At 52.8% G+C, this 26,044-nt stretch overlaps 1 protein-coding gene across 5 annotated transcripts; it reads right to left on the reverse strand.

Moving 5' to 3' along the window:
• Positions 1-381: 381 nt before the first annotated feature.
• On the reverse strand, positions 382-25,015 carry SERINC2 (serine incorporator 2). 5 transcript variants are annotated; one of them, XM_004025343.4, is made up of 11 exons: positions 24,928-25,015; positions 24,345-24,395; positions 10,967-11,128; positions 9,949-10,139; positions 9,412-9,491; positions 8,908-9,045; positions 7,999-8,168; positions 5,746-5,836; positions 5,276-5,417; positions 1,872-2,093; positions 382-994 (listed from the first exon to the last, which is right to left on the reverse strand). In XM_004025343.4, exons 1-11 carry the CDS (start codon positions 24,940-24,942, stop codon positions 859-861), a joined length of 1,398 nt encoding a protein of 465 aa, XP_004025392.2. In that variant the 5' UTR covers positions 24,943-25,015; the 3' UTR covers positions 382-858. The 5 variants fall into 5 exon arrangements, with proteins under 5 accessions (XP_004025392.2, XP_004025391.2, XP_055246285.1 ...); XM_004025342.4 differs by lacking the exons at positions 24,345-24,395; positions 24,928-25,015 and adding an exon at positions 21,502-21,629; XM_055390310.2 differs by lacking the exons at positions 24,345-24,395; positions 24,928-25,015 and adding an exon at positions 20,754-21,147.
• Positions 25,016-26,044: the final 1,029 nt, after the last annotated feature.

A 26,044-nucleotide genomic window follows, 5' to 3' on the forward strand; every position in this document is an offset into this window, starting at 1 on the left:
GGGGACCTGAAGACCGCCTTCTGGCCCTGTCATCGCCCCCTCCTCCCCACCGTGACTCTCTTTCACTGCCCTCCCTCGGATGGTCAGATGGTCGGGCAGCCTCCTGCTGGCCCCACTGCCTCTAGGGTCTCCTTTTCTGACCACCAGACACACCCCACTTTCCCAAAACCCTGGTCTGCCCCTCCTTCCTCATTGGCCCCCTCCCCTCAGGCGCTCCATGACCCAGAAGACAGAGCCCAGGCCATTCTGTCTGCCTTTGAGGCTCCTCCTGGTCTGGCCCTGATGTCCCAGCGTCCTCAGCCCTAACATTCTATTCCCAAACCCCACACCGGCCCCCATGCAGTGGGGCTCCGTGCTGAGGGTGAGGGGCACAGAACATGGTACACGCACTGGCTTGTTTATTAGAAAAAGTCTTAGAGACTCAGTAAGGCACGAAGTCCAGGAAGGGGGCAGGGTCCCCTGGGGGATGTGACCAGGAACACCAGGGCCTCAGTGCCGGATGCCGCACTGTGGTGGGAGTTCCCCGCTCTCTCCAGCAGCCCCGCTCCTGTGGAGCCTGGGGACAAGGGAGCCCTTTCATCCGAGATGCTGAGTATGGGCAACAGGGAGGAGGGGAAGGAAGAGGCAGCTCCACCGTGTAGGTGTGGCGGGGGGATGGGGCTCTGCAGGAGCCTGATGCTCCTCGGACCCTGAAGGCACTAAGACTAGAGGGCCCCGGCTCAGGGGCAGGTCCTGGAGCTGGGGCAGGGGTGGGGGCTCAGCCTGGCTGATTGGTGTGGGGAGGGGGCAGGTTGGCTGTCACTGAGCCAAGAGGCACCAGGTGGCAGGAGGCACCAGATGGCAGGCTGTGAGGCTGCCTCAGCTGAAGTCGCGGTTGCGCAGGAGGAGTGGGGCTACCAGGGTCCACAGGTAGAGGAGCAGCCCTGCCCAGCTGGCACAGATCTTCACCCACACGGCGGTCCACGTGCTGACCATCTTCCGGGTCTCGCCGGGCCTGGAACACACCATCTTCCCCATGAGCCCGGTGCCCAGTCTGGTGACTTCCATCTTGGCCCCTGGCCTTATGACCCAGTTATGACCCCTGACTTCAACTCTGGCTCTTACCCTGTAACTCCAGTCCATCTCTGACATTTTTAACACCCGGCCTTGTGACCGTGGACATAGCTCCTGACCTCGACTCCCATCTTGAGCCCAGTGTTAGTCCATGAGATCATGACCTGACTCCTGGTCTCCAACCTTGTGATCCTAATTCTGGGACTTCAATCCTAGCCTCTGAACTTGGGACCCTGGAGCTCCTGACCTTAGTCCTGACCGCTACCCTTGATTCTGACCTTTGATCCTGTAACTTAGGGGTGGCCCCTGACCTTATTACTGTCATTTAGCTCCTTGACCTTGCCACTTCAATCCTGGCTTTATGACCTCCTACTCTCAATTTTAACTTTAACCAAATGACCAAATTTGTGACACTAAATGACCACAATCCCAGCCCTAGACCTCATGACTTCTATCCTTGACCTTGTAACTTTGGTTCTGAACTCCACACCCTGATCCTAACCCTCCAACCATGAAGCCCAAATCTGACCCCATGACCCCTGATTTGTAAACCCCGCCTGCACTGTACAGGTCTAGCCCCAGCTGCTGTGCCTTCCCCGATTCAGTCTCCTAGTGAAGGTGCGGGAGCTGAGCAGATGAAGGCACTGTTGGGGAAACTGTAGCAGGGAAGGGGCAGGCTCTATGGAGGGTCCTTGATACACACCACCACCCCCAAGCCTTAAGCAGACATCAGGAAAACCCAGTGAAGGGCCGCAGGAGAGATGTGTGGACCTGCACCCTGCACCCCCGGGCTCTGCCATGCCCCATCGGCTACGCACTTGTACCAGTTGGTGAGCGTCATCATGACGTGCAGTGAAGCCAGCACCAGGCAGAAGTGGAAGAAGGAGTAGCTGTAGGTGACGCCGTCCTGCTCGTTGTCAAACGCCCGGCCCTCACAGGCTGCCACCTGCTGCTGCTGCTGCTGTGTGGCATCTAGCATAGGTGGGCACTCCTCGGTCTGCATCAGGCTGTTCACCTGCCGGTGGTCTGAGGAGCGCAGACTGCAGGGGAGGGAGGAAGGCGGGCAAATAGATAGCCCTGACGTTGGTCATAACACCGGACACAAATGGTCCCAGAGCCTCAGAGGCCAGTGACCCGGTTACTGGGCCTGGGAGTTAACAGACTGCTTTGCCTCTCAACTCTACCCCTACCCCTACTCCCATTTTCTGTGTGACCTTGAGCAAAACACTTAACCTCTCTGAGCCTCTGATTCCTTGTGTGTAAAATAAGGGATAATCGTACCTCCTCTAGACGGCTGCTGGGGGGACTAGACGGAATAATGATGTAAGGTCTCTAGCATAGTGCTTGGCACAGAATATAAATTCCATCAACAGTCACTATTGTTAGGATTGTTCCTTTGCCATTTCCATAAACACGTATCGAGTACCTAATACTACAAAGTACCATACCAGGTACTACATCCATTAAGAATGTTAATAATTAATCACGCTCATTTGCCATTGATTTTAAGTTTCCATTTTATTAGTGTCAGGTGGTTTTACCAACGGCCTCCCTTTCCTTCATGCTTACACTAAAAAAAGAACAACAGCAATGATTGTATGTCATGCTTTTCTGTGATGAGCCTTGATGTTTTTAACAGAATTTGATAGTTTGAGACATAAAAGTTTTTGAAAAACCAACTCGCGTTTCCAAACAAAAGTGAAAAGAAGGAGAGCTGGATTCCAGCCCTGCCACCCCAGCAAATTGAGAAATCACCCCTTGCTGTGAGTCAGTGGGTCCCTATCCACCCTCTCCACCCTGTCCACTCTCTCCACTCTAACCACCCTATCCACCCTCTCCACCCTCTCCACCCTCTCCACCCTATCCACCCTCTCCACCCTCTCCACCCTATCCACCCTGTCCACCCTAACCACCCTATCCACCCTAACCACCCTATCCACCCTATCCACCCTAACCACCCTATTCACCCTCTCCACCCTCTCCACCCTATCTACCAAATACTGTATGGATATCTCATGCATGGGAGCCCAGATTGGGTGGTCCCGGCCCTCATGGGTTGCATATGCTTCTTTGCTGCCTGTGCTGTAAGAACCACGCTAAGAACAGACCTGTGCCCCTGGGCTGTCAGCAGTGCATGTGCCAGGGAGCTGTGGTTGTGGAAGCAGCAGGAAAAACAGCTGTGCCAGGTCAGGGAGGGGAAGGGACAGAGAACCAGGGGCAGGGAAAGAGTTCCAAGCTCCTTGGCCACCAGCCACCATGTGCTCATGGCCTCCTCCCCGGCTCTCAGTTTCCCTATCTGTAAAATGAAGGTAATCAGGCCAGGAGTGGTGCACTCCTGTAATCCAAACACTTTGGCAGGCTGAGGTAGGAGGATTGCTTGGGCCAGGAGTTCAAGGCCATCCTGGGCAACATAGTGTCTCTACAAAAAAAAAAAAAAAAATGTTTTTTTAAGTAGCCAGGCATGGTGGTATGCACCTATAGTCTCAGTGACTCAGGAGGCTGAGGTGGGAGGATCACTTGAGCCCAGGAGTTTGAGGCTACAGTGAGCTGTGATTGTGCCATTGCACTCCAGCCTGGGTGACAGAGGAAGACCCTGTCTCAAAAAAGAAAAGAGAGAGGAGGGAGGAGGGGGGAGGGGAAGGGAGGGGAGGGGAGGGGAGAGGAGAGGACACAGAGGTAATTCAAGCCTTTCCAGCTTGAAAAGGAATCAAATGTGACAAAGAAGACAGATGTTTATGAACTGTACAGAACTGACTTGGAGAAAATGTTTTGAAAAAGGCCAAAACAGAAGAAAATGTGAAAGAGCTTTAAAATGTTCTAGCCCAGGGGCCTGGAGGCAGGGGTGCTGTTGGAACTGGGATGGATGGATGGGGGAGATCAGGGGAGCAGAGCCAAGACTCCCTCTAGAGTTAAGGGCAGATGGAAAGTGGTGCTTGGAGAAATGCAGGGCCACAGGGAGGCAAACTCAGGGCCTGCTGATCCGTGTAAACAATAATTAAACCTAATCTTATGATCTAGTGACTTGTAAGAACAGCCACCACCTACAGCTACCTAGTTGTGCAAATGTTCACAATATTATGCTCATACTAATATACAAATGTTCACAATATTATGCAAATGTTCACAATAATATGCAACACTTAATTTGGGAAACTCCCAGGCTCAAGTGATCCTCCCACCTCAGCCTCCTCAGTCACTGGGACTAGAAGGTGCACACCACCATGCCTGACTAATTACAAAACCTTTTTTTTTTTAGAGACACCATGTTGCCCAGGCTGGCCTTGAACTCCTGGGCCCAAGCAATCCTCCTGCTTCAGTCTGGCAAAGTGTTTGGATTACAAATAACTTACTACTTGCCAAGTTCCTTTCTAAGTGTTTTTGTTTTGTTTTGTTAATTTTTAAAAAAAGACAGGGTCTTACTATGTTGCCCAGGCTGGTCTCAATCTCCTGGGCCCAAGAGATCCTCCCACCTCGGCCTCCCAAAGTGCTGGGGGTTACAGGTGTGAGCCACCATGCCTGGCCCCTTTCTAAGTGTTTTACACATACTGATTCATCTATAGCCCTTCAACAATCCAATGAGGAAGGTACTATTTTTATCTCTATTTTACAGACAAGGAAATGGAGGCCTAGAGAGGTTAAGTGACTTGCCCAGGATCACATAGCTTGTAAGTGGCAATGCCAGGCTCAAATGCAGGCAGTCTGGCTGCAGAGTCCACATGGATAAGCACCTACTAAGATGCCCCTTTGAAAAGAGCCGCTATGTGACCTTCAGCATGAGCTGCCTTCTCTCAGGGGAGAGTGTGGGGTCACAGCCACATCCACTACAATGGAGGTTGTCATCCTCTTACTGAGGAGGAAACAGGAGCTCAGAAAGGTTAAGCCACTTACCCCAAGCCACACAGCAGGTGAGAAACAGACCCTGGACCCACTGACCACAGTCCATGCTCCTTCCCTGACCCCACAGCCGTCTGCACCCAACTGAACTGGCCCAGTATGCAGGAAAGGGCTGTGAGCCAGGAGGCAAGGTCACGCCTGCCTCTGTTGCCCACTCATGCCATGCCCTCTGAGGGACTCAGTTTCCCCTCCCGCACAGTGCAAGACCTGGATATATTGAATGTGAAGAGCACGTTCCAGTTTGGTATCCTGGCTCCCACACCCTCCCCTCACTCTGGCTCAGGGCCCCCAATCATGATCCTTCCCCAGAATCCAGACCTGGCCATACCTGATGAAGAGGGTGCACAGGAGGAAGATGATGAGGCCCACAATGCTCGGGGCATCCCACCACTGGGTCTCATAGCCCTCGGGGCCTGCCACGACTGTCTTGTTGCCCAGCTGGGTTGGCAAATGGGGGTTGCATTTCTGTTCTGGAGATGGGAGCACAATCACCCTCAGCCCATGCAGGCCAGGCCTAGGTAGCCAAGTGGCCCTGAGGATGGCTAGAGAGCCACCCCTAATAGACAGACAGATACACAGCCAACCACTCAAGTCCCAGCAACAGAGCGCTCAGCAGTCACAAGGGCAGAGAGACAACTCAGGAACAGATGGGGCCCTCCCATCTCATGGGAGGACTGAGTCTCAGAATGGGCTGGAGCAGGGATGTCCCTGTCACCTGTGAGGGTCCCCAGCCCCACAGTAGACTGATACTGACCCAGGAACGAGGCCAGGCCTCCTTGAGCCTGGGCCCATACTTACCAGGGACACTGGATAGGGCTGACCAGGTGACAAACATGGTGTAGAGGGTGATGACTGAGGCCTGCAGCAAACCCGAGTTGGGCTGGGCGTCCTGGCAAGAGCCATTCACTGGTAAGACCCCTGCCAGACTGGAGACACCCCACCCCACCCAGCCCACTCACACCAGCTAAGGGACCTCAGAAACTCCCACCCACCTAGGATACCCCACCACACCCCACTTAGGGAAAACACCAACCAGGCCACCTACCACCCATCTCACTAACCAAAGGCTGAGTCCTAATTCTTCTTTCTCTTAACACCCCTCAGATTACTTGCTCTCCTCCCCTGCTGAAACCCCATCTCATCACACTGAATTCCTTCATATCCACCTGGCCCGCTGCCCCCCTCCTCCCTGCTCTCTGTCTGGAGAGTCTGCCCAGCCTCTCCCACCACAAGGCCTTTGCCGTCGCTGTGCCCTCCCTCTGACATGTTCCTTCCCAGCATCTCCGCACAGGCAGCGCCTCTTCAGTATTCAGACAGGACTCCCGCGGAGCCCTGGGAACCTGAACTACAGCAGCCCTGCACCTGCCAGCCACCTACCTTTCAGCCCACACCCTCTTTCATGTTCCACATTGCACATATTACCCAAAATCACCTCGCTGGGCCTAGTCCCCTGTTGCCTGTCCTTCCCCACCCCTCACCACACATGCACATAAAAACATGAACCTAAACTCTGTGATTAAGAGCACAGGCAGCTAGGCATGGTGGCTTATGCCTGTAATCCCAGCGCTTTGGGAGGCTGAGGCGGGCAGATGGTTTGAAGTCAGAAGTTCAAGACCAGCCTGGCCAACATCACAAGACCCTGTCTCTACTAAAAATACAAAAATTAGCTGGGTGTGGTGGCGGGTGCCTGTAATCCCAGCTACTTGGGAGGCTGAGGCAGGAGAATTGCTTGAACCTGGGAGGCGAAGGTTGGTTGCAGTAAGCCGAGATCATACCGCTGCACTCCAGCCTAAGTGACAGAGCAAGATTCTGTCTCAAAAAAACAAAAACAAAAAAAATTTTAGGCTGGGTGTGGTGGCTCATGCCTGTAATCCCAGCACTTTGGGAGGCTGAGGTGAGCAGCTCACTGGTTACTTGGGAGGCTGAAGCACAAGAATCACTGGAACCCGGGAGGCGGAGCTTGCAGTGAGCCGAGATTACACCACTGCACTCCAGCCTGGGCAACAGAGCCAGACCCTGTCTCAAAAAAAAAAAAAAAGAAAGAAAGAAAGAAAGAAAGAAAAAAGAAAACCAGAGCACAGACTCTGGAGCCAGCCTGCCTGGGTTTGAATCCCAGCTCCCCATGTGACCTTGGCTAGGCCTCTTCTCTAAGCCTTCGTTTCCTCATCTGCAAAGTGAGGATGAGGATGGTGTGAGGATCCAATAACATGTCCGAGGCCACTAAGTACTGGCTATCATCATTATTCTTCCTCCCCTTCCTCACAGCCATATCCCCAACATCTAGAAGAGGGCCTGGTACACAGGAAGTGCTCAAGAGGTATTTGCTGGATAAATACTGATTGCTGTGTGACCTGGGACACAGACATCGCCTTCTCTGGGCTTCAACTTTTCTTACTGGGATATGAGGCTCTGACCAGAAGGGAGGTTCCCAGCCTTTCTGCTAAAGACCCCTGAAGACTACCTAAGCCCCCTGAAGCTGCTGGTGTGCTGAGATCTCAAACCACAAAGCACCACTGGATTCACAAGGGGCTCCAGCAGTACTTTCTGAAGAACACGCAGTTCCTCTGGGAGCTCCTGCCCATTATTCCAGATGGTCTTGGATTGGAAATGTGAAATTGTACCTTCCTACACTACTTCCAGAGGTGTCTAGGAATCACCACTCAGGGACTGCCCCTAATGTTCTACTGATTTGCATAAAAACAAAAATGACAACAATAATAACTACAATAATAGCTAATGTCTGAGAGAAATCTACAGGCCAGGCATGGAGTGTTTACAAATAGGATCTCAATCCTGAGAATAACTCCAATAGTAGGTCTTATTATCTCCATTTAATATTTGAGAGGCAGAGAGAGGTTAGGGCACCTCCTAAAGACACCCAGCATGAAGCCGTGAGAGCCTGACTATAACCTGGGGAGGCTGACCTGGGAGCCCACACACTCGGGTCGAGCCTCTGTGATGACAGCCCTAGCCCCAGGACCCAGGTTCCTACAAGAAGTCGCACCCACTAAGGGGCCGGGCCTCAGGCCAGGGAAGGACAGGCAGGCTCACCTGGACCTTGGGCAGGACAGCAGCGATGGACACGCAGACACAGAAGGTGAGGTTGAGGCTGATGAAGACCTTGCCCTCGTGGCAGCCGCTGGGCTCAGTGTAGTACATGAACATCAGCGCCACGGCCGCGATCGACAGCAAGTAGAAGAGGAGAGTGAAGAAGAAGAGGCCTGGGCCAGGGGGTAGTGAGAGGGTAGGCAGTGGGTGGGGCAGGAGGAATAGGGATCCCTACTCCCTCGACGGACCCTGTTGGCAGCTCTCCCCCTCTCCAGCTCTCAGTTTCCCCACTTGAAGAATGACGTAACTGCCTTTCACCAACACCTTCGTGAGTCATTGCCCCACCCTGAGCTAACATGATTCACTTGCTACCTTGTGATAAGGGAATTGTAACAATAAATACAATGAACTCAAAACAGTCTTGCAAAAACTGAACGAGGTACAGGCTGTTGACCTGCCCTCCCTGTCTGAGAGATACTGGCAAGTCTAGGGAGGTGTGGAAACCAAACAGCACCCAGGTGAGCCTTTCTCCTCGTTGTGTTCAGAACTGAAAGGACCAGGGACTCACCCTGCTACTGGGGTTTCAGGGACCAGGTGTCACTTGAAGTTCAGCCTGGGCACCACCAAAAGGGCTTCACACACTACTGGCTGTGTGTGGCCCACCCTGCAGGAACCCCCAAACAAGACCCCTCCAAGGCCTCTCCAGGTCAGCTCTCCTCGGATTCCCTGAAGTCATCCCAGGATCAGCTGGCGCCCCCCATCTCCCTGGGACAATTGGAATCTTGACCTAAGGCAGTGGCTGCTAGAGATGCCCCCCAGTTTTATCTAGCTTCAGGGACCCTCGATTTCTCAGGCAGCCCCAGCCCTGCCCAGGCTCGAATCCCCACACGGAGGCAGGGTGGCAGCACTGACCTGCGTACCAGGCACGGGAATCGCACTCCTCGGCCTTGCCCAGCCACCGCTGGTTCCAGGAGTGCGCAAAGTCGATGAGCAGCACCAGCTGGATGAGGATGAAGAGGAAGGAGCCCACAACGCCAAAGTAGAACCAGACTGGGTGGGGAGAGGGGAGTGAGGCGAGGAGGGTCCCTCTCTCACATCTACTCGTTCAACAAGCGTTTTCTGCTACGCCCTGCACCGGGGGCACTGAGAAGAACAGAGTCCCTGCCCTCAGGGAGCCCCTAGCTACGCACAGAGGGCAGGATACGGGTCGGGGCAAGGCAGCTCCCCCTACCCCTGGGTTGCACAAAGGCCATGTGGCCAAGCACCACAGTGCTGTCTCACGGGTGGGGAGCGAGGACCCAGCCAGCAGCCTGGGGTCTGTGTGCCCCAGCAAACAGCAGCCCCACCACGTTCCTCCAACCTGCCGCCCCACTTCCCTCCCCACAGCCCCCCATGCCTCCTGCCAAGTCCGCCTACTGTTGGTGAAGGAGCCGTCAGGGATGTAGAAGGCACCCACGGTGAGGCCCACCAGGATCAGGAACTTAAAGAACCAAAACCTACGGAAGGGGTGGGGGAATGGACAAGGAAGCTGAGTGCAGGCACAGAAACTGGAAGCCAGACTGGGCCTGGCCCCAGAGCCCCCACCCACAAACAGCAGGTGCTGGGAGGGGTGAGGGTGGGCTTTCTGGTGGTCTGATGGGCACAGGAAGTCTCTCCTGGCCCTGAAAAAAAACCCTAAGGGGCAGGAGGAAGGACCAAGCAGTGGTGAGGGTGGTCACCCAGGTCCAGCCCCAGCTGTGTCACTGAAGTGCTGCGGGGCCTGAGGCTTGCTGCCACCCTTTCTGAGCCTTACTCTTCATCTGAGAAATGGATATAACTCAGAGCTGTTCTCCATGCTGTGCCCTCCCGTGGCTCCTGAGTCGAGGGTAGGGTCTGCAGATCCCTGGACAGGCAGAGGAGTGGGCAAGGCACTGGGGGAAGGTCCCAGACTGCAGGCAGGCACCCCTCTCTCACCCGTTCTGGATGGCAGCCCGGGGGTCCCGGCTGCTGCTCACGCAGAGCATGAGCAGGGTGAAAAAGAAGAAGAAGGCCGCCGTGGCGAAGCACATGCGGTAGACAGCGCGGTAGCCAAGCAGGGAGCCACAGTCGATGTGGCCCTGCAGGACGGTGGGGATCCCGGACCCCTCCTCACACACCCAGGGCAGCTGTGGAGACAGACAGAGCAGCGTCAAAGCCCCACCCCTCACAGAACCCTGGCAGCTCCCTTTATAAACCAGAGCCTTGGTCTCCCAAGGCCAGCCAGGAAAGAGGCTCTCCCAGCAGGGGCTGGACCAGACAGGGAGGGGAGCCCCTCACCTCTATCTCCACTGCCTCTGCCCCATTCCTAGCCCTCTCTGGGCCTGAAGCCCTGGGAGGGAGCTCCCCAGTTACATCTTGTTATTGTTTATTTCCCACAGCCTCAGAAACTATTGCGCTGTCTAAAGCAGTGGTTCCCAAAGTGTTCTCCACCCACCACCTACATCAGAACCACCTGAGATGCTTGGGAAAACAGAGATTCTGTGGCCCCTCTCCCATGGAATAGAGCCTCAAGGTAGGGTCTGAGAATCTGCATTTCTACAAACTCCCCAGGGAATCTCATCTTTATACACATTAAAATGTGTATAAGGCACCTACGGTGATGCCCACATCCCCCTGGGTCTGTGCTAGGCTGTAAAACACTGAGATGAAGGGAAGAGTTAGGAGCCCCAACCTGGGCTTAAGCACTAAGAGGGAGAAGAGCATCCCCTAGGCCAGTGTCCAGGGGGCGATAATGATTAATAAGATTTTCCAAGGAGACTGTGGCCTAAGAGAAAGAAGAATCCCCCCAAGAGGCTCAAGCCCTCCTCCCCTCATTTCCAACCTCAGATCATCAGTGCACCCAAACACCCTGCCTCCTCTTCTGGATAAGCTGTGACCCCAAGCCTGGGCCCTCTATCCTGGAGCCACTGAGGCCCCTCGCTGGAGGCTGCCCTGCCTCCCCTGGGACACTCACCTTGTAGAGCTGACTCTCCACGCCCGGGCTCAGCATAATGATGGACACCAGCACCCCCAGGAAGAGGAAGAACGTGAAGATGAGGCGGCTCACGGTGGAGTTGCGGCTGGCGGGGCAGCAGCTGCACAGGATGCAGGGGGCAGAGCCGCAGAGGCAGGACGCCTGCGGGAGGGCACCGTCACTCTTCCCTCTCCCCTTCACCGCCCAAGTGTGCACCTCTCACCACCTGCCCAGAGGTCGGCGCATCTGTGCTGCTGCACTAGGCAGGAGCACACTGTTCCCCAGACACCAGCCCATTGAACTTTCAGATCCGAGAGGGAGGCTGGGTCATATAGGGCTACACAGCCAGTAACCACAGAACCCAGATTCAAACCTGGGTCTATCTCAAGTGATACTGTGGCTTGAAAGCGAGAGCCAGCCGAGGTCACGCTGTTTCTTTCTTACAGGGAGGGAGAGTAGTTTAAAAAAAATCACAAGGCCAGCTGTCACCGATTACCTTTGTGACCTTACACAACTCACTCAACCTCTCTGTGCCTCAGTGTCCTCTTCTGTAACATAGTGGCTTGTACTCCTCACAAAGCAGTTGTGAGAGTGAAATAGAAATTCCACATTGTAGCCCCCTTGGGCTCCCTTTCCCCTTCCCCACCTAATTTTTCCCCGCGGGACTTCTGCCATCAGCGAGGCTTTATGTTTTGTCGGCCTCCGCTTTCCAGCAGGGCAGGAATTTTTGCTCTTTGTTCATTGTGGTATTCCTAGAAATTGGAACAGTGCCTGTCACACAGCAGGAGCTTACAGGCTATCTGTTGAAGGAATATGAAGTGTTTGGCATAGTACCAGTCACATGTTAAGACCTCAGAAAACGGCAAGTGCAGAATAAACATCAGTTGGATGATTTTCGGCTCTGAGGCTATACCAGCACTAGACAGCAGGTGGCGGTCTAACCCTTTCCCTCTCCAGGGTCCTCTGCCCCAGTTGCGGTCAGCCCTTCCCCTGGCCTGGCTGAAATCATTCAGGGGCTGGTGATGACACACTATGCCACACCTGAAAAGGAGACTCACCCTCCTGGGAGCCCAGTCCACAGCCCAGCCTTTAAAGAAACAGGCCCCACATCCAGATACCTCTGGTAAACTTTATCTTCCCCCAAACAGCCCCTACTCCTCACCCAGGGATTTAAGAGCCTGGAGAGCAAGAGACATAGGCCTTGCCTTCCTGGAGCTTACACAAGCAGGAAAAACACTAAACAAATCATGACTCACATCGTGACAAGCGCTAAGAAGGACACGTACCCACTGCCAGAAGAGTGCTAATGCAGCCTAGGTTTGATTGAGGGTGGCATGTCAGGGAAGCCCTCCTTGAAGAAGTGACTTTTAAGCTGAGAGCAGGCCAGGTGCAGTGGCTCACACCTGTAATCCCAGCATTTTGGGAGGCCAAGGCAGGAGGATCACTTGAGCACAGGAGTTAGAGAATAGCCTGGGCAGCATAGCGAGACCGTATCTTTTAAAAAGAAGGGTTTTCTTCTTTTCTTCTTCTTTTTTTTTTTTTTTTTTTTTTTGAGACAGGGTCTTGCCCTGTCACCCAGGCTGGAGTGCAGTGGCGCAATCTCAGCTCACTACAACCTCTGCCTCCTGGGCTCAAGCCATCCTCCCATCTCAGCCTCCTGAGTAGCTGGGACTACAAGCACACACCACCATGCCTGGTTAATTTTTGTATTTTTTGTAGAGACAGAGTTTCACCACGTTGCCCAGACTGGTCTCAAACTCCTGGGCTCAAGCAATCTGCCCACCTCAGCCTCCCAAAGTGCTGGGATTACAGGCGTGAGCCACTGCACCTGGCCTTTTAAAAAGAAATATTTTAAAATAAAATAATAAGCTGAGAGCAGAGGGATGAGGAGACACTGCCAGACCAAAGGGAGGAAAGAAAGTTCCAGACAGGTGGCTCTGGGGTGGGTAGGGGCTGGGCATTTGAGGAATTTAAGAAGGCCCTCATGGCCAAAGCTTGGTGAGCAGACAGTCAGCGGTGAGTATGAGGTCAGACAGGCTGGCAAGGCCAGACCACATAGGCACCAGCAGTCAGGAACAGGACGCTGGTTTTCATCCTAAGAGTGGTGGGCACCCACTCGAGGGGCTGGAGCCAAGGGTCAGGAATTGAAAGATGAGCTTTGAAAAGAGCAGGCTGGCAGGGGCCCCTTGCTCCTCAGAGACGTCTGCTCTTCTTTCTGGACTGGTCACAAGGCACACAGCACACCCTGCTGGCGGGTATCTGCCTCCCCTCTTACTCTCCCCCAGACTGGAAATGCTCCTCGCCTATCTCTCGTTCACATAGATGCTAAACAAAATGCTTTGGAAACGAAACTATTCCTCATGGCCTAAATCGAAACAGTCCACCTGTCCAGCAACTTCTGGTTACATCCTGCAGCTGCCACCCCAAGACCTGCCTCCTATCCATGGCTGTCCTTGGTGGGTGAGAGGATAAGAAAAGCCTGAAAAATGTTTTAGAGGCCATAAAGCAGTGGTCCCAAACCTTTCTGGCACCAGGAGCCAATTTCAGGGAAGACACTTTTTCCAAAGATGGCAGCAGGGGTGCTGGCAGGGGGCAGATATGGTTTTGGGATGAAACTGTTCCACCTCTGATCATCAGGAATTAGATTCTCATAAGAAGCACGCAACTTGGATCCCTCGCATGCACAGTTCACAATAGGGTTCGCACTCCTATGAGAATCTAATGCTGCCACTGATCTGACAGGAGGCGGAGCTCAGGCGGTAATGCTTGTTCACCTGCTGTTCATGTCCTGCTGTGTGGCCCCGTTCTTAACAGGCCATGGATAGATACTGGTCCATGGCCCAGGGGTTGGGGACCCCTGCTATAAAGAACATTCTGGGTATCAGTTAGAGCAGCTTATTAGCCCCATTTTACAGACGTGGAAATTGAGACCAGAGGGACTAAGAGACTTACCAGAGGTCACACAGCAAGTTGATAACAGCACTGAGATTCAAGTAGTATTAGTGGCAGCTACCATTTACGAAGGGTTACTCAGTCCCAGGCACTGTGATAAGCACTTTATCTACATTAAGCTTCACTGATGCTATGAATTGTGTGGTAACTTTCCATTTTCAAATGGGAAAACTGAGACAGAGAAGTGGCATGACCAAGGTCACACAGCAAGTAAGCTGAGGAGCTGGGATGCAAATTCAGATCTGTGTGCACCAAGGGCCAGGCTCTGCCTACAGGACTACACTAGTTCCAGCTCGCTAATTCACTGATGGTCATCTCATTTAAATACATCCCAGTGATGAAAAAACAAACAAACAAACAACAAAAAACCCAATACCAGAAAACCAAGGGAGGCCAGTGGGTACTGATCTCAGGAGCCAGGTGCCAGGTGCCCTGTCAGGTCCTGATGCTGGCTTGTTACCATTTAATTTCAATTTGAGACATCTGAGACACAAGAAAGCTGTTCCGCTTTCAGAGAGCTTGGCCTTTCAGTTCGCTCTGGTTCTTAAACATCAAAATCCAGGTGTTCCTAATGCCTGAAACCTCAGGATTTCCAAGGGCCTGATCAGCAGCCAGAGAGACCAGGTCAAAGAGAAAAACACACACTGCTTCCAGAGCATCCTTGGAAATGTTTATCCACCTTGCTCCATTCACCCCACCCCAGAATGGCTCCTACAAGAACCTCTTCCATTTGACCAAAATGTCATTTTATATATATTTAAATCTCTTCCTACAGAAATGCCAGACCATTGGAGTAAGGGCAGATGTGTGCACATATATACAAACACACGGAAATTCATTGTGGCACTGATCATAATAGGAAAATCATAGGGGGAAAAATTTTTTTGAGACAGGGTCTCGTTCTGTCACCCAAGCTAGAGTGCAGTGGTACCGTCTCAGCTCACTGCAACCTCCACCTCCGGGGCTCAAGCAATCCTCCCACCTCAGCCTCCTGAGTAGCTGGGACCACAGGCACCAGCCACAATGCCCAGCTAATTTTTCTCTTTGGTTTCTTGGTTTTTGTTTCAAGAAAGGGTCTGGCTCTGTCACCCAGGCTGGAGTGCAGTGGTGTGATCTCAGCTCACTGAAGCCTCAACCTCCTGGGCTCAAGCGATCCTCCTACCTCAGCCTCCCAAGTAGCTGGGACCACAGGCATGCACCACCACACCCAGCTAATTTTTGTATTTTTTGGTAGAGACAGGGTTTTCTCATGTTGGCCAGGCTGGTCTTGAACTCCTGGGCTCAAGGGATCCTCCCACCTTGGCCTCCCAAAGTGCTGGGATTATAGGCATGAGCCACCATGCCTGGCCATTAGGGGAAAATTGAAAATAACAAAACGCCCATTAATACATCATGGTACTCCATAAGACGGATTTCTCTGCTGAATGGGGCAAATATGTAGGTAACACTTAACTTGGGTACATTTCATTGTATATAAGTAATACTTCAATTAAGTTAAATTTACAAATATAAAAATAAAGATTTTTATATAAAGAAAAAACTTAAATAAGCTTTAGGTTTTGTGAGCCTATTGGAGTCTCAAGAAACTACAAATAACCTAAATGTCTAACACCTGGGGACAGCCGTGGCCCTTTCACTCCATGGAATGCTACAGAGCCAGAAAGATGAATTCCCTGGCTACAGAGCCACATGGAATAATGCTCGTGATGCAGTGTGAAAGGAAGGCAGACTAGAAAGCTGTTCCCACACTACGATTACAACCACTCCCCTCTTCCTGCAGATGCATTCAAGGGCAGCAACAGAAAAGCCCCAGAACACTTACAGTGGCTGCATCTTAGTACCAGCCCAGGTTCTCAGAATGGAGAACTCAGAATTTAAGAAGCCCCAGGCCTCAGAGCCTTACAGCTGCAAGGTTCCTTGGCATTCAACCAATCCATTCTCTTTCCAATGAAGAATCACCCAGAAAGCATCTGGCCATCCTCTGCTGCTTGCACACTGCCAATGACAAGGAGCTCACTACCTCCCAAGGCAAGGCACAGATAGCTCTGGAGCCATGAGTGGTTTGGCATTATGTGAACAGGCTGTCACTGGGTCATTCACATTGTCTCCTGGTTGTCCTCAGAGCCAGGGACAGAAGTTCTTAGAACCACTCATAGGGTTGGGTGGGTAAGGGAGGCAGCTGAGGGCTGGATGAATTTTTCTATTTAAAACAAACTGGCTGTCTGGGCGTGGTGGTTCATGCCTGTAATCCCAGCACTTTGAGAAGCCAACACAGGCAGATTACCTGAGATCAGGAGTTTGAGACCATCCTGCCAACATGGTGAAACCCCGTCTCTAAGAAAAATACAAAAATTAGCCAGGCATGGTGGCAGGCATTTGTAATCCCAGCTACTCAGGAGGTTGAGGCAGCAGACTCACTTGAACCCGGGAGGCAGAAGTTGCAGTGAGCTGAATCGCACCATTGCACTCCAGCCTGGGTGACAGAGCATGAGTTCGTCTCAAAATTTAATAAAATAAAATAAAATAAAACAAAGTGGCCCTCCACTTCTGGATATATATCCAAAAGAAATGAAGCAGGGACTCACATATTTACACACCCATGTTCATAGCAGAATTATTCACAGTAGTCATAAGGTGAAAACAAGCTAAATGTCCACTGGTGGACGAGATGAATGGATAAACAAAATGTGGTATATCCATATCCATACAATAGAATATTATTCGTTCTTAAAAAGGAATGAGGCCAGGTGTGGAGGCTCATGCCTGTAATCCCTGCACTTTGGGAGGCCAAGGCGGGCGGATCACCTGAGGTCAGGGGTTCGAGACCAGCCTGGCCAACATGGTGAAACCCTATCGCTACTAAAAATACAAAAAAATTAGCTGGGCATGGTGGTGTGTGCCTATAGTCCCAGCTACGCGGGAGGCTGAGGCAAGAGAATTGCTTGAACCCGGGAGGTGGAAGTTGCAATGAGCCGAGATTGTGCCATTGCACTCCAGCCTGGGCAACAGAGCAGGACTCTGTCTCAAAAAAAAAAAAAAGAATGAAATTTTGACACATGCTATAACATGGATGAACCCTCAGGGCATTATGCTAAGTGAAATAAGCCAGACACCAAAGAACAAATATTGTATGACTCCACTTAGATGGAGAGAGTAGCCAAACTCATAGAGAAAAGCAGTGAATTGGTGGTTACGAGGGGCTGGGGAGTTACTGTTTAGTGGGAGTTTCAGACTGGGAAGATGAAAAAGTTCTGGAGAAGGATGGTGGTGATGGTTGCATAACAGTGTCAATGTACTTAATGCTACACTTAAAAATTGTTAAAATGGTACATTTTATGTTATGCATCTTTTACCTCAATTTTTTTAAAAGGGAGGGGGCAGGGAGTTTTCAAAGAAGACCAGGAAGAGGGGAGAAGGGTATTCCCAGCAAAGAGAATGACACATGCAGAGCTACAGGGACACTGTATTTTCAGGGCAGCTGAAAGGGTGAGAAAAGCTACAGAGGTCACGGAAGTGGTGGTCAATGTCCCTGTATGCCATGCCAGGGAGTCTGGACTTCACCCTGAAAGCAATGGGGAATGATTGTGAAAGAAGAGGAATGACAGCAGATTTGCATTTTAGAAATATCACTTTGATCACAAAAAGACAGGTCATGGGGTAGTGTGTGATATCTTTGGGGGAAGGGAGGAGAGTCAGGGGCTGTTGTCAGTAATCCAGATGAGGGCTGACAGTAAGAAGATGTTCTGGAGTTACCGTGGGCCTTAGTTGGCACTACTCCTTCTGACAATGCCATTCATTTGGGATTAATTTTTATTAGGGTTGTATTTATTAGATCTCCATTTTAATATACATGTCTTCTAAAATAAATTACAGGCTGGGTGTGGTGGCTCATGCCTGTAATCCCAGCACTTTGGGAGGCTGAGGCCAGTGGATAACTTGAGATCAGGAGTTCGAGACCAGCCTGGCCAACATGGTGAAACCCCGTCTCTATTAAAAACACAAAAATTAGCCAGGCATGGTGGCGCACGCCTGTAATCCCAGCTACTCGGGAGGCTGAGGCAGGAGAATCACTTGAACCTGGAGGCAGAGGTTGCAGTGAGCCAGAATGGTGCCACTGCACTCCAGTCTGGACAACAGAGCAAGACTTCATCTCAAAAAAATAAAGTAAAATAAAATAAAATAAAATAACATACAAACTCCTTGAAGACTAAAATAAAAGGTTAAAAGAGTAAATTTTTTAACATATATTTCGTCACAGTTTAAAAAATGCAAAACTGGCCCAGGCAAGCATGCACCTTGCCGCCTTCATGAACAACTCCGTAACTGGCTGAGCCGCCCCAGGGCTAGTCAAAACACAGCAGAGAAGAGGTCAGCCGGAAATGTCCCAAGGTGCACTTACTTCCCCCATGCAGTGCCAAGAATGCAGGTCCTAATGCTGGCTCTGCCACAGCTTGTAATCTGACCTCAGGCAAGTCTCTCCTCCCCTCCATGGGACTCAGTTTCCTCATCTGTAAAATGGTCTCCTGGGGTAAGAGAGTACAGGGGCTCCGAGCCCAGGCTCTATAGTTAAGCAGCCCTGGGTCTCACTGGCTTCAGCACTTCCTTGCATGTAGTCTTGAGTCATGTACTACTGTGGGGTGTTTATGGACCGGCCACTGCACACCAGCTTGGTGCTAAATATGCAGCTGTTGAACCTCAGTCCCATTTAATCCTCACAACAGGCTAAGGGGCAGACACCATTGTTTTCTCCACTTTACAGATAAGGGGATGGGCAAAGTGACTGCCCAGAGTCACAGAGATGCGAAGAGGCAAAGCTAGGATCTGAGTCCAGTGGTCTGACCCAAAGGCCTTTCACACTCCCTAGGATGTGCAAGACCCTCCTGAAATCTTTGCAGACAGCCGAGTCATCATGTGCCAGCGGCTTGCCTGGTGGCCGCATCCCCTGTGGACCCATCTTACCTCCCCATCCAAAGCAGGACCCACCTTCAGCCCAGTTCACCTTCAGCCCAGTTCCAATGCTGAGAAGCACAATCAGCAGATGAGTCACAGCTGGGAGGGTACAAAAATCTTCCCCACTGACCCATGCATGCAAAAAAATCCCTCCTGAAGTTGCCCAGAAACCCCACATAGAACTTCACTCCTGTGCAGCAACTCTTCACTGCAACAGGATGGTACTGGTGTCCAGTAGTGCCCAGCTACACCACTTAATGTTGTGTGGCTGTGGAGAAGTCACCTGCACTCTCTGAGCCAGTTTCCTCATCTGTGAAATGGGAACAATATTAACTGCCCCAGTGGGGTCTTCGTGAGGATTAAATGGAAGGAGATATATATATACACACACATACACATACTGCTCACTACTGTATGGGGCCTAGGCCACTCCTGGACAGCTCCACGCCGCGAGTGTTGGGACAGTTATCTGTAAAATGGGCTAACGATGTCATAGGGTAGAGGAGGTGGGGAGAGCCAATGAGATGGCATTGGTGAGGGGCTCCGAACAGTACCTGGCTCAGTAAATGTCAGAGGCCAGAACCTCAGTAAATGTCGGAGGCCAGAACCCCAAGGGGATGGCACTGAAGGGAGGGCCGGGTCCTTGCTGATATTACTCACTAAGTTATCTCCCAATTCTTCCCTGGACCAGCCCTGTGCCTCAGGCAGCCAGGATGTGGGGAAGGGAGAGAAGGTGTGGGCAGAAGCCTGGACCAGGAATCAGATGTTGATCCTAACTATGCAGTTCTTCATCCTTTCCCTGTGCAACCTTAGGCAAGTCAGCTATCTTCTCCGGGCGGCAGTCTTCTCATCTGTAAACAGACGGTTTGAGCAGTCCTATCTGCTCTCAGCATTGTAGAATGCTGTAACTCAGAGACCAGCACTTGGCTTTGCATTGTCTCCAAATGGAATTCTCCACCCACCTTTCCTTGATGTTAGCAATAATTCCCACAAGGAGCACTCACGATATGCCAGGAGCTGTGCCTCATCTCCCAACAGCATTGTGAGAAAGGCCCTGTTACTGTCAACTGCCAGATGGGGTGACCAAGGCACACAGGGCTGGCAGGCTGCCCCTCAACATCTCCACCCCCAGGCCAGCCGAGCAAGGCCTGTGCCTCACCAGGTGCAACCGATGGAAATCAGGTCCACTGTGGAAGCTCTGCCTCCCTCACCAGGAAGCAAACCCTTGTTGGCAGAGACCTGGCCCAAACCTTGAATTCTTTGAGCTGGGAGGGATTTCAGGCACCAGCTTGTTTCCTCCTCCTGCACACGCACATGCACACGCACACACACACACGAAAAATGGAGGCCTAGTGAGGCGAGAGGCTCTCTTGCCTCTCTGTGCTGTCTATGCTGATCTCATTCTCAGAAAATGGCTGTAAAGTAAATCTCTAGACCCCCAGCTCTCCCCTACACCCCCTCCTCTCTCTCTCTCTCTCTCTCTCACACACACACACACACACACACACACACACACACACACACACACACCCGTCAGGGACAAAGGAAAGCGAGTCCCGAGATTCAGCAGCCGCTGCAGCCCCTTCTCCCTCTCAGGGCCTCTTTGTGTGGGGCCAGAGGGGGAGGGGGCTGCCTGAATGAACCTCAGATTTAATGAGGGGAAGAGGGAAGGAGAGGGGGGCTGGGGAAAGGGAAGGGAGAACGGGCCTCCCAGCCGGGGTCTTGCTGGAGCCCCTCCCCTCTGCGGCTGCAGCTACAGAACAGAGGTTGGCCTCCCCACAGGTCCCGAACCCGCGACCGGGCACTCCCCGCGCACACCCGAACCTCCCTCGATTCCTGCTCTCCCAACCCAGAGTTCCGCCCGGTGGTCCGTGACGACCCGCACCCGCCTCACTCGAGGGCAGCTAAGAAAGTCCGGGGCTCCCTCCCCTCCCATCCCAGTCTTCGCGCTGGGGCCCAGATGGTCCGGGGCGAGCTGGGGAAGTGCCTGAGAGGCAGCGCGAGCCAGACTGAGGACGGTAAAGGGACCGCAGAGAGACTGAGGGACGGGCAGACGGACAGAAGACAGCAGACGGACAAAGACAGTCGGACGAACGACGGACACAGACAGGAACCAGACAAATACGAACGGACAGGCGGAGCCCGAGCGACAGGAACAGGCGGACTGGCAGGCGGCCAGAGGGGTAGGGCAGGGCACTCGCCAGGAGGGACGGGGCCCGGCCGACCCACGCAGAGAACCAGGGCGTCCGGGACGGGGACAGAGGCCACCCCGAGGACCGCCCCAAGTGGGGCGACGAAGGCCCACAGAGCTGCCCCGACCCCGGGCTCCAGGCTCAGTCTCTCCAGGTCCCAGGAGGGCGCCCGCCGAGGGCACTCCCCTCCTGCCCGCGGAAACCAGAGCCGGGACCGCAGCTGCCCGGCGCCTGCCGGCCAGGACTGAGCAGGGGGACGGGGGCAGCGGGATTCGAGTGCCAAGTGAAGGTCCGGGAGGGCGAGCAGGCGGGGCACCGGCCCAGAAAGACAAGTTTGCAGGAAGGAAAAAGAAGAAACTACTCGGAGCAGAACAGAAGAAAGTGAGGGCTCGCAGCAGGAACGGGCGGCGCGCGCGGGCGGGCGCCGGGGTCGGGACTCACGCAGCTGAGCAGGGAGCAGGCTCCCAGGCAGGCCCCCATGGCGGCGGCTCCGGGATTCGGGCGCCCGGCGCTGAGCGCGGGGCGCGGGGCGCGGACCTCGGGATCCGGGTGCCGGGCCTGGCCCCTCCCCGGCCCCGGCCCCGGCCCCGCCCCGGCCCCGCCCCACCTACCGAAGCCGCTCGACGCTTTCCGGCGGCGCTCGGGGCCTCCCCAGACTCACCTGGGGCAGGTGCGCCAGGAGGGACCCTAGGGAAGGGGGCGGTCGGGGATTCCCGCGGCCACGCGAGCGGCGCAACCTGACCCAACCGTGGCACGGGCTCGCATCCTGCTCCAAAGTGAGCGTTCGGAAATCGACCTCGGTTTGAGCCCGTGTGACCTCAGGACACTGTCACCCTTGGGAACAGAAGCCAAGAGGTGGTCACCGCTGACTCCTCAGTGCTTGGCGCAGGGCCTCTGCTCAATACGTAGATGCTGAGGTTGAATGCTGAATGACTGGATAAAGAAACTTCGGCAAGTCACTGCACCTCTATGAGCCTCAGTTTCCCGGTCTGTAAAGTGAGGATACATACCTCACACGGTGGTTACAACACATGGTAGGTGCTTGACAAATGTAAGCCCCCATCGTCACTGTTTTCTTCTTCCTTTTTAAGAGACAGGGTCTTGCTCTGTCACCCAGGCTGGAGTGCAGTGGTGCAAACATAGCTCACTGCAGCCTCGACCTCCTGGGCTCAAGTGATCCTCCTGCTTCAGGCTCCTGAGTAGCTGGGACTACAGGTGCATGCCACCACGCCCACCTACTGCTTCTTCTAAGACCCCAGCCTCTCACTCTAAACCCATCCTCCCTTCTCTCCATCTGTTCTTCAAACTCCACTGACTCCCAATAGCCTGCAGGGAGCTACACACTCCCTACAGCCACCCCTGCTTGGTGGCTTATCACTCCCTAGGGATGCCCAAACTGGTCCCTAGCTAAGGAGGTCAGAAGGCGGGGAGGGGCGGCCACATTCCTGACAGATGGCTTTCCAGGGGTAGGTGTGAGAGACCCAGAAGTAGGGCTCTGTAATTAGTCTCCCTTCACCCTTAGCCCTGTCCTCAGCCACCTCTGGACAAGATAATGTTAGGGAAAGAAGTCTCTGTGCCTCAAAGTCGGCCCCAGGGCCAAAGAGCTGGTTGACTGCATCCTTGGCTGATTCACTGGGCGCCAGGCTTAGCCATTAATTGCACCAGGACTGTTCCACAAACACACCCTATACTTTCCCTCCTCCGCACTTTTGCCCACACAATGCCCTCCTCTTTTTTTTTTTTTTTTTTTTTTGAGACAGGGTCTCCCTCTGTCACCCAGGCTGGAACACAGTGGCCCAATCATGGCTCACTGCAGCTTCAACCTCCTGGACCCAAGTGATCCTCCCACCTCAGCCTCCCAAGTAGCTGGGACCACCAGTGTGTACTACCACACCCGGCTAATTTTTTTACAATTTTGTGTAGAGATGAGGTCTCCTTATGTTGTCCAGGCTAGTCTCGAACTCCTGGGCTTAAGCAATCCTCCTGCCTTGGCCTCCCAAAATGCTGGTATTACAGATGTGAGGCACTGCACCTGGCAGATGCCCTCCTCTTGAAGGTCCTTCTCCTTATCCCTCTTTCTCCCCTTTGAAGCTTGCTCACATGCCATACCTCTCAGTGAAGAGAGCCACCACCCTCACCCCCAACCCACTACCTGGTTCCATTAGGAATGAACATCCTCCTGATTCCCCCAAGCCTCCAAACAATATGGGCCTCCCTTATGGCCTCACAAACAACCCGAGCACATGCCCAACTTTCCCCCGTGGTACCATTTGAGCCCCACAACAGCCCTGAGAAGTCGATTAATTCCCTACCCACTCGTTTACAGATGAGGAAACCGAGAAACAAAGAAGTAGTGACACGCGAAATGTAAATCAAGCGTTGAATAAACGTTGACTGTGATCACTGTGGTTGTTGTTACTGTTGCTGAAGGCCACACGGCTCAGAAGAAACAGAGCTGAAAGGCCACCTGGCCTGGCTTTCACCCTGATGTCCTACTGCTTCCCTTGAAAAAGTAGAGGTGACAATATCTAGTCTTCCTATCTTTCTGTCCAGTAATATTTCAGTCCTTCCCTAACCCGAGGCCTTTAGGGGACTGTGAGCCACCCAAGAACGGTCTGCTCTCTGGCCACTCGCTCTCCTACCCAGAGCACAGTACAGGGCCTGGCACACAGTCAGGCAGTGAATGCTTACTGGATGAATGTCTGACCTTTTACATAAGTCCACTTTCCTCCTTCTTCTGTGATTGACAGTCTGATCCAAAAACATACCCTACACAGTCATCTTCTGCACGGAAATCCTTTAGACTGAAATGCCACCAAGCAGTCTCAAGTGAGCCCTCCTCACATGCTCCCATGTCAGGGTCAGCTCCCTTGGACACTTCTGCTCTAAGAGCTGAATTTTTCACCCCCAATCCCTCCCTATCCATGACCTAGAACAGTAGAAAGCACCCAAGACCAAGAGGATCAACCCCTGGGATTCTTGTTCTGCCACAGATGACCATGCCCCATGCCATCCTTGGGGGGCCACTTCACCCCACAAGGGGTGTCCGTCCATCCCCTTCCCTGAAATAGGTAGGGTTATTCTGTTTAACCTCACAGAGCAAGTGTGAGCATCTGCAAGGAACGAGGATTAAGATGACTGTATGTGTAAAGGGACAGCCACTCTGACTTCAGGCTAAAATTTTTCAGAGCAAGGTAATATGCTGCCACTGTCCTGGCCTCCTGCCTGCCCAAGACCAAGGCCGGCTGGGCTCTCACATGCCCAGCATGGAGGGCATAACTCACTGTGTGGCTGGGTCCCGGTGACTCCTCCTCTCTCAGCCTCATGCTTCTCATCTGTAAAATAAAGATAAGTTTTTTTACCCCAGCTATCTGAGGAGACTACTGAGGAGATGAAGTGAGGACATAGATAAAGAGCTTCATTTCTTGGTGTCCTGGCCAGCCCATCAGCCTTTACTCCCAGATTTGAACCTCCTGCATGGGGCCAGAGTAGCTCTGTCTCTTGCACCCCCAAAAGCACAGTCACAGTCAGCAGCTATGTGATACTGGCAAGTCACCCAACCACTCTGAGCCTCACTGGAGGGTTGGAATTCAGGGTTCAGCTTCTCCACCCAATGCCATGTAAACCATGTCCCTTGAAATAAACATGTAGGGGTCATTTGGTCCATTGCCCTGTGCCCATCACCCAGCCCAGACAGATGCTCAACTCCAGTTCCCAAAGGAAGCAGTCTCCGACTTCTTGGACCACCCACCCCAAGGTTCTCTAATCTGATCTCACTGGGCCTGAGTTTTCAAATCTGCAACATAGGAACGAACTCCTGCCCCCGCCCCAGTGCCCCCAATCCATTCTCTCCCCATCCCCTCTTACCATCCTCCCGTCCATGAGGACTCAGATGTGTGCCGGCTTTGAGCCTCCTATCCTTTGGGCTTTGCTGTCTGTACTGGCCTCTATTTCCTGCTTCTGACCCATTTACAGAGCAGGGCTGAGGCCATCCCTTATGAATATGCACATAAGATAATGAGAGCTTGGGATTGGGGGAGCATCTGGGGAGAGGTATTCACATACGCACCATCCACTCTGCTCTCCCCATAAACACCCCCCAACCAAGGCTGTCCTTCCTCACAAAGCGTGCATGGGATTTCAGAGCAAAGGCTAAAGTAACAATAATCATATTCATAGCAAGCATTTTTAAGAGCTTACAACATGCCAGGCACTCTGCTGAGATTATCTCCTTTAAGACGCATTTAAGGTAGGAACTATTGCCCCCATTTAGCAAATAAGGAAATTGATGCTCCAAGAAGTTAGATAACTTGTATATAAATCATATGGGGAACATGCACAGTGATCATGTGCAGAGCCAGGGTGGAACCCAGGTTTTCTCAGGAGAATGCAATTCCAAAGCTGGTGCTCTAAACCCCTGCGCCCAGATGTTCAGGGCCAAGCCAGGAGCCCTGAGCAGTCATGGGGCCACATCTGGATCTCACATGTCAGCAGATGAGCCCACAGTGGTCTTAGGTGATTTTGTGAAAGGACCCAGGTCCTGGAAGGGACTCTATCTGGAAAGTATGGAGACAGGCAGACACGATGCATGTTCATACGTGTGCAGGCACACAGTGATGCAAGCTTGAGCATGCACACACACGCAGGGTGTTCTGCGTGCATGGACGTAACTGTGTGGGGTGGAGGTAACCCTGTGGCTGCCCAGTGTATGTGCCTCTGTGCTGCTCTGGTGACTTTTTTCCAGTCAACACTTAGAGAGAGCCACAGGGGGCCAGGAGCTGGGAATGCAGTGTGGATAGGGCAGACACAGTCCCAGCCTGCATGGAGTGGATGGTCTGTGGGATTTGCTTCCCATAACAGTAACACTCTGGAAGGAATCCGTTTCCTTTGTGGGAAGTGACTAGGGGTTGAGAGAGAAGATGGGTAAGAGTGGAAAAGGTAAGACATCTGAGGTAGGTAGCTCAAGGGAGCCTCTGGCACTTGC

Source organism: Gorilla gorilla, chromosome 1 (assembly GCF_029281585.2).
Source record: "Gorilla gorilla gorilla isolate KB3781 chromosome 1, NHGRI_mGorGor1-v2.1_pri, whole genome shotgun sequence".
Lineage (NCBI taxonomy): Eukaryota > Metazoa > Chordata > Mammalia > Primates > Hominidae > Gorilla > Gorilla gorilla.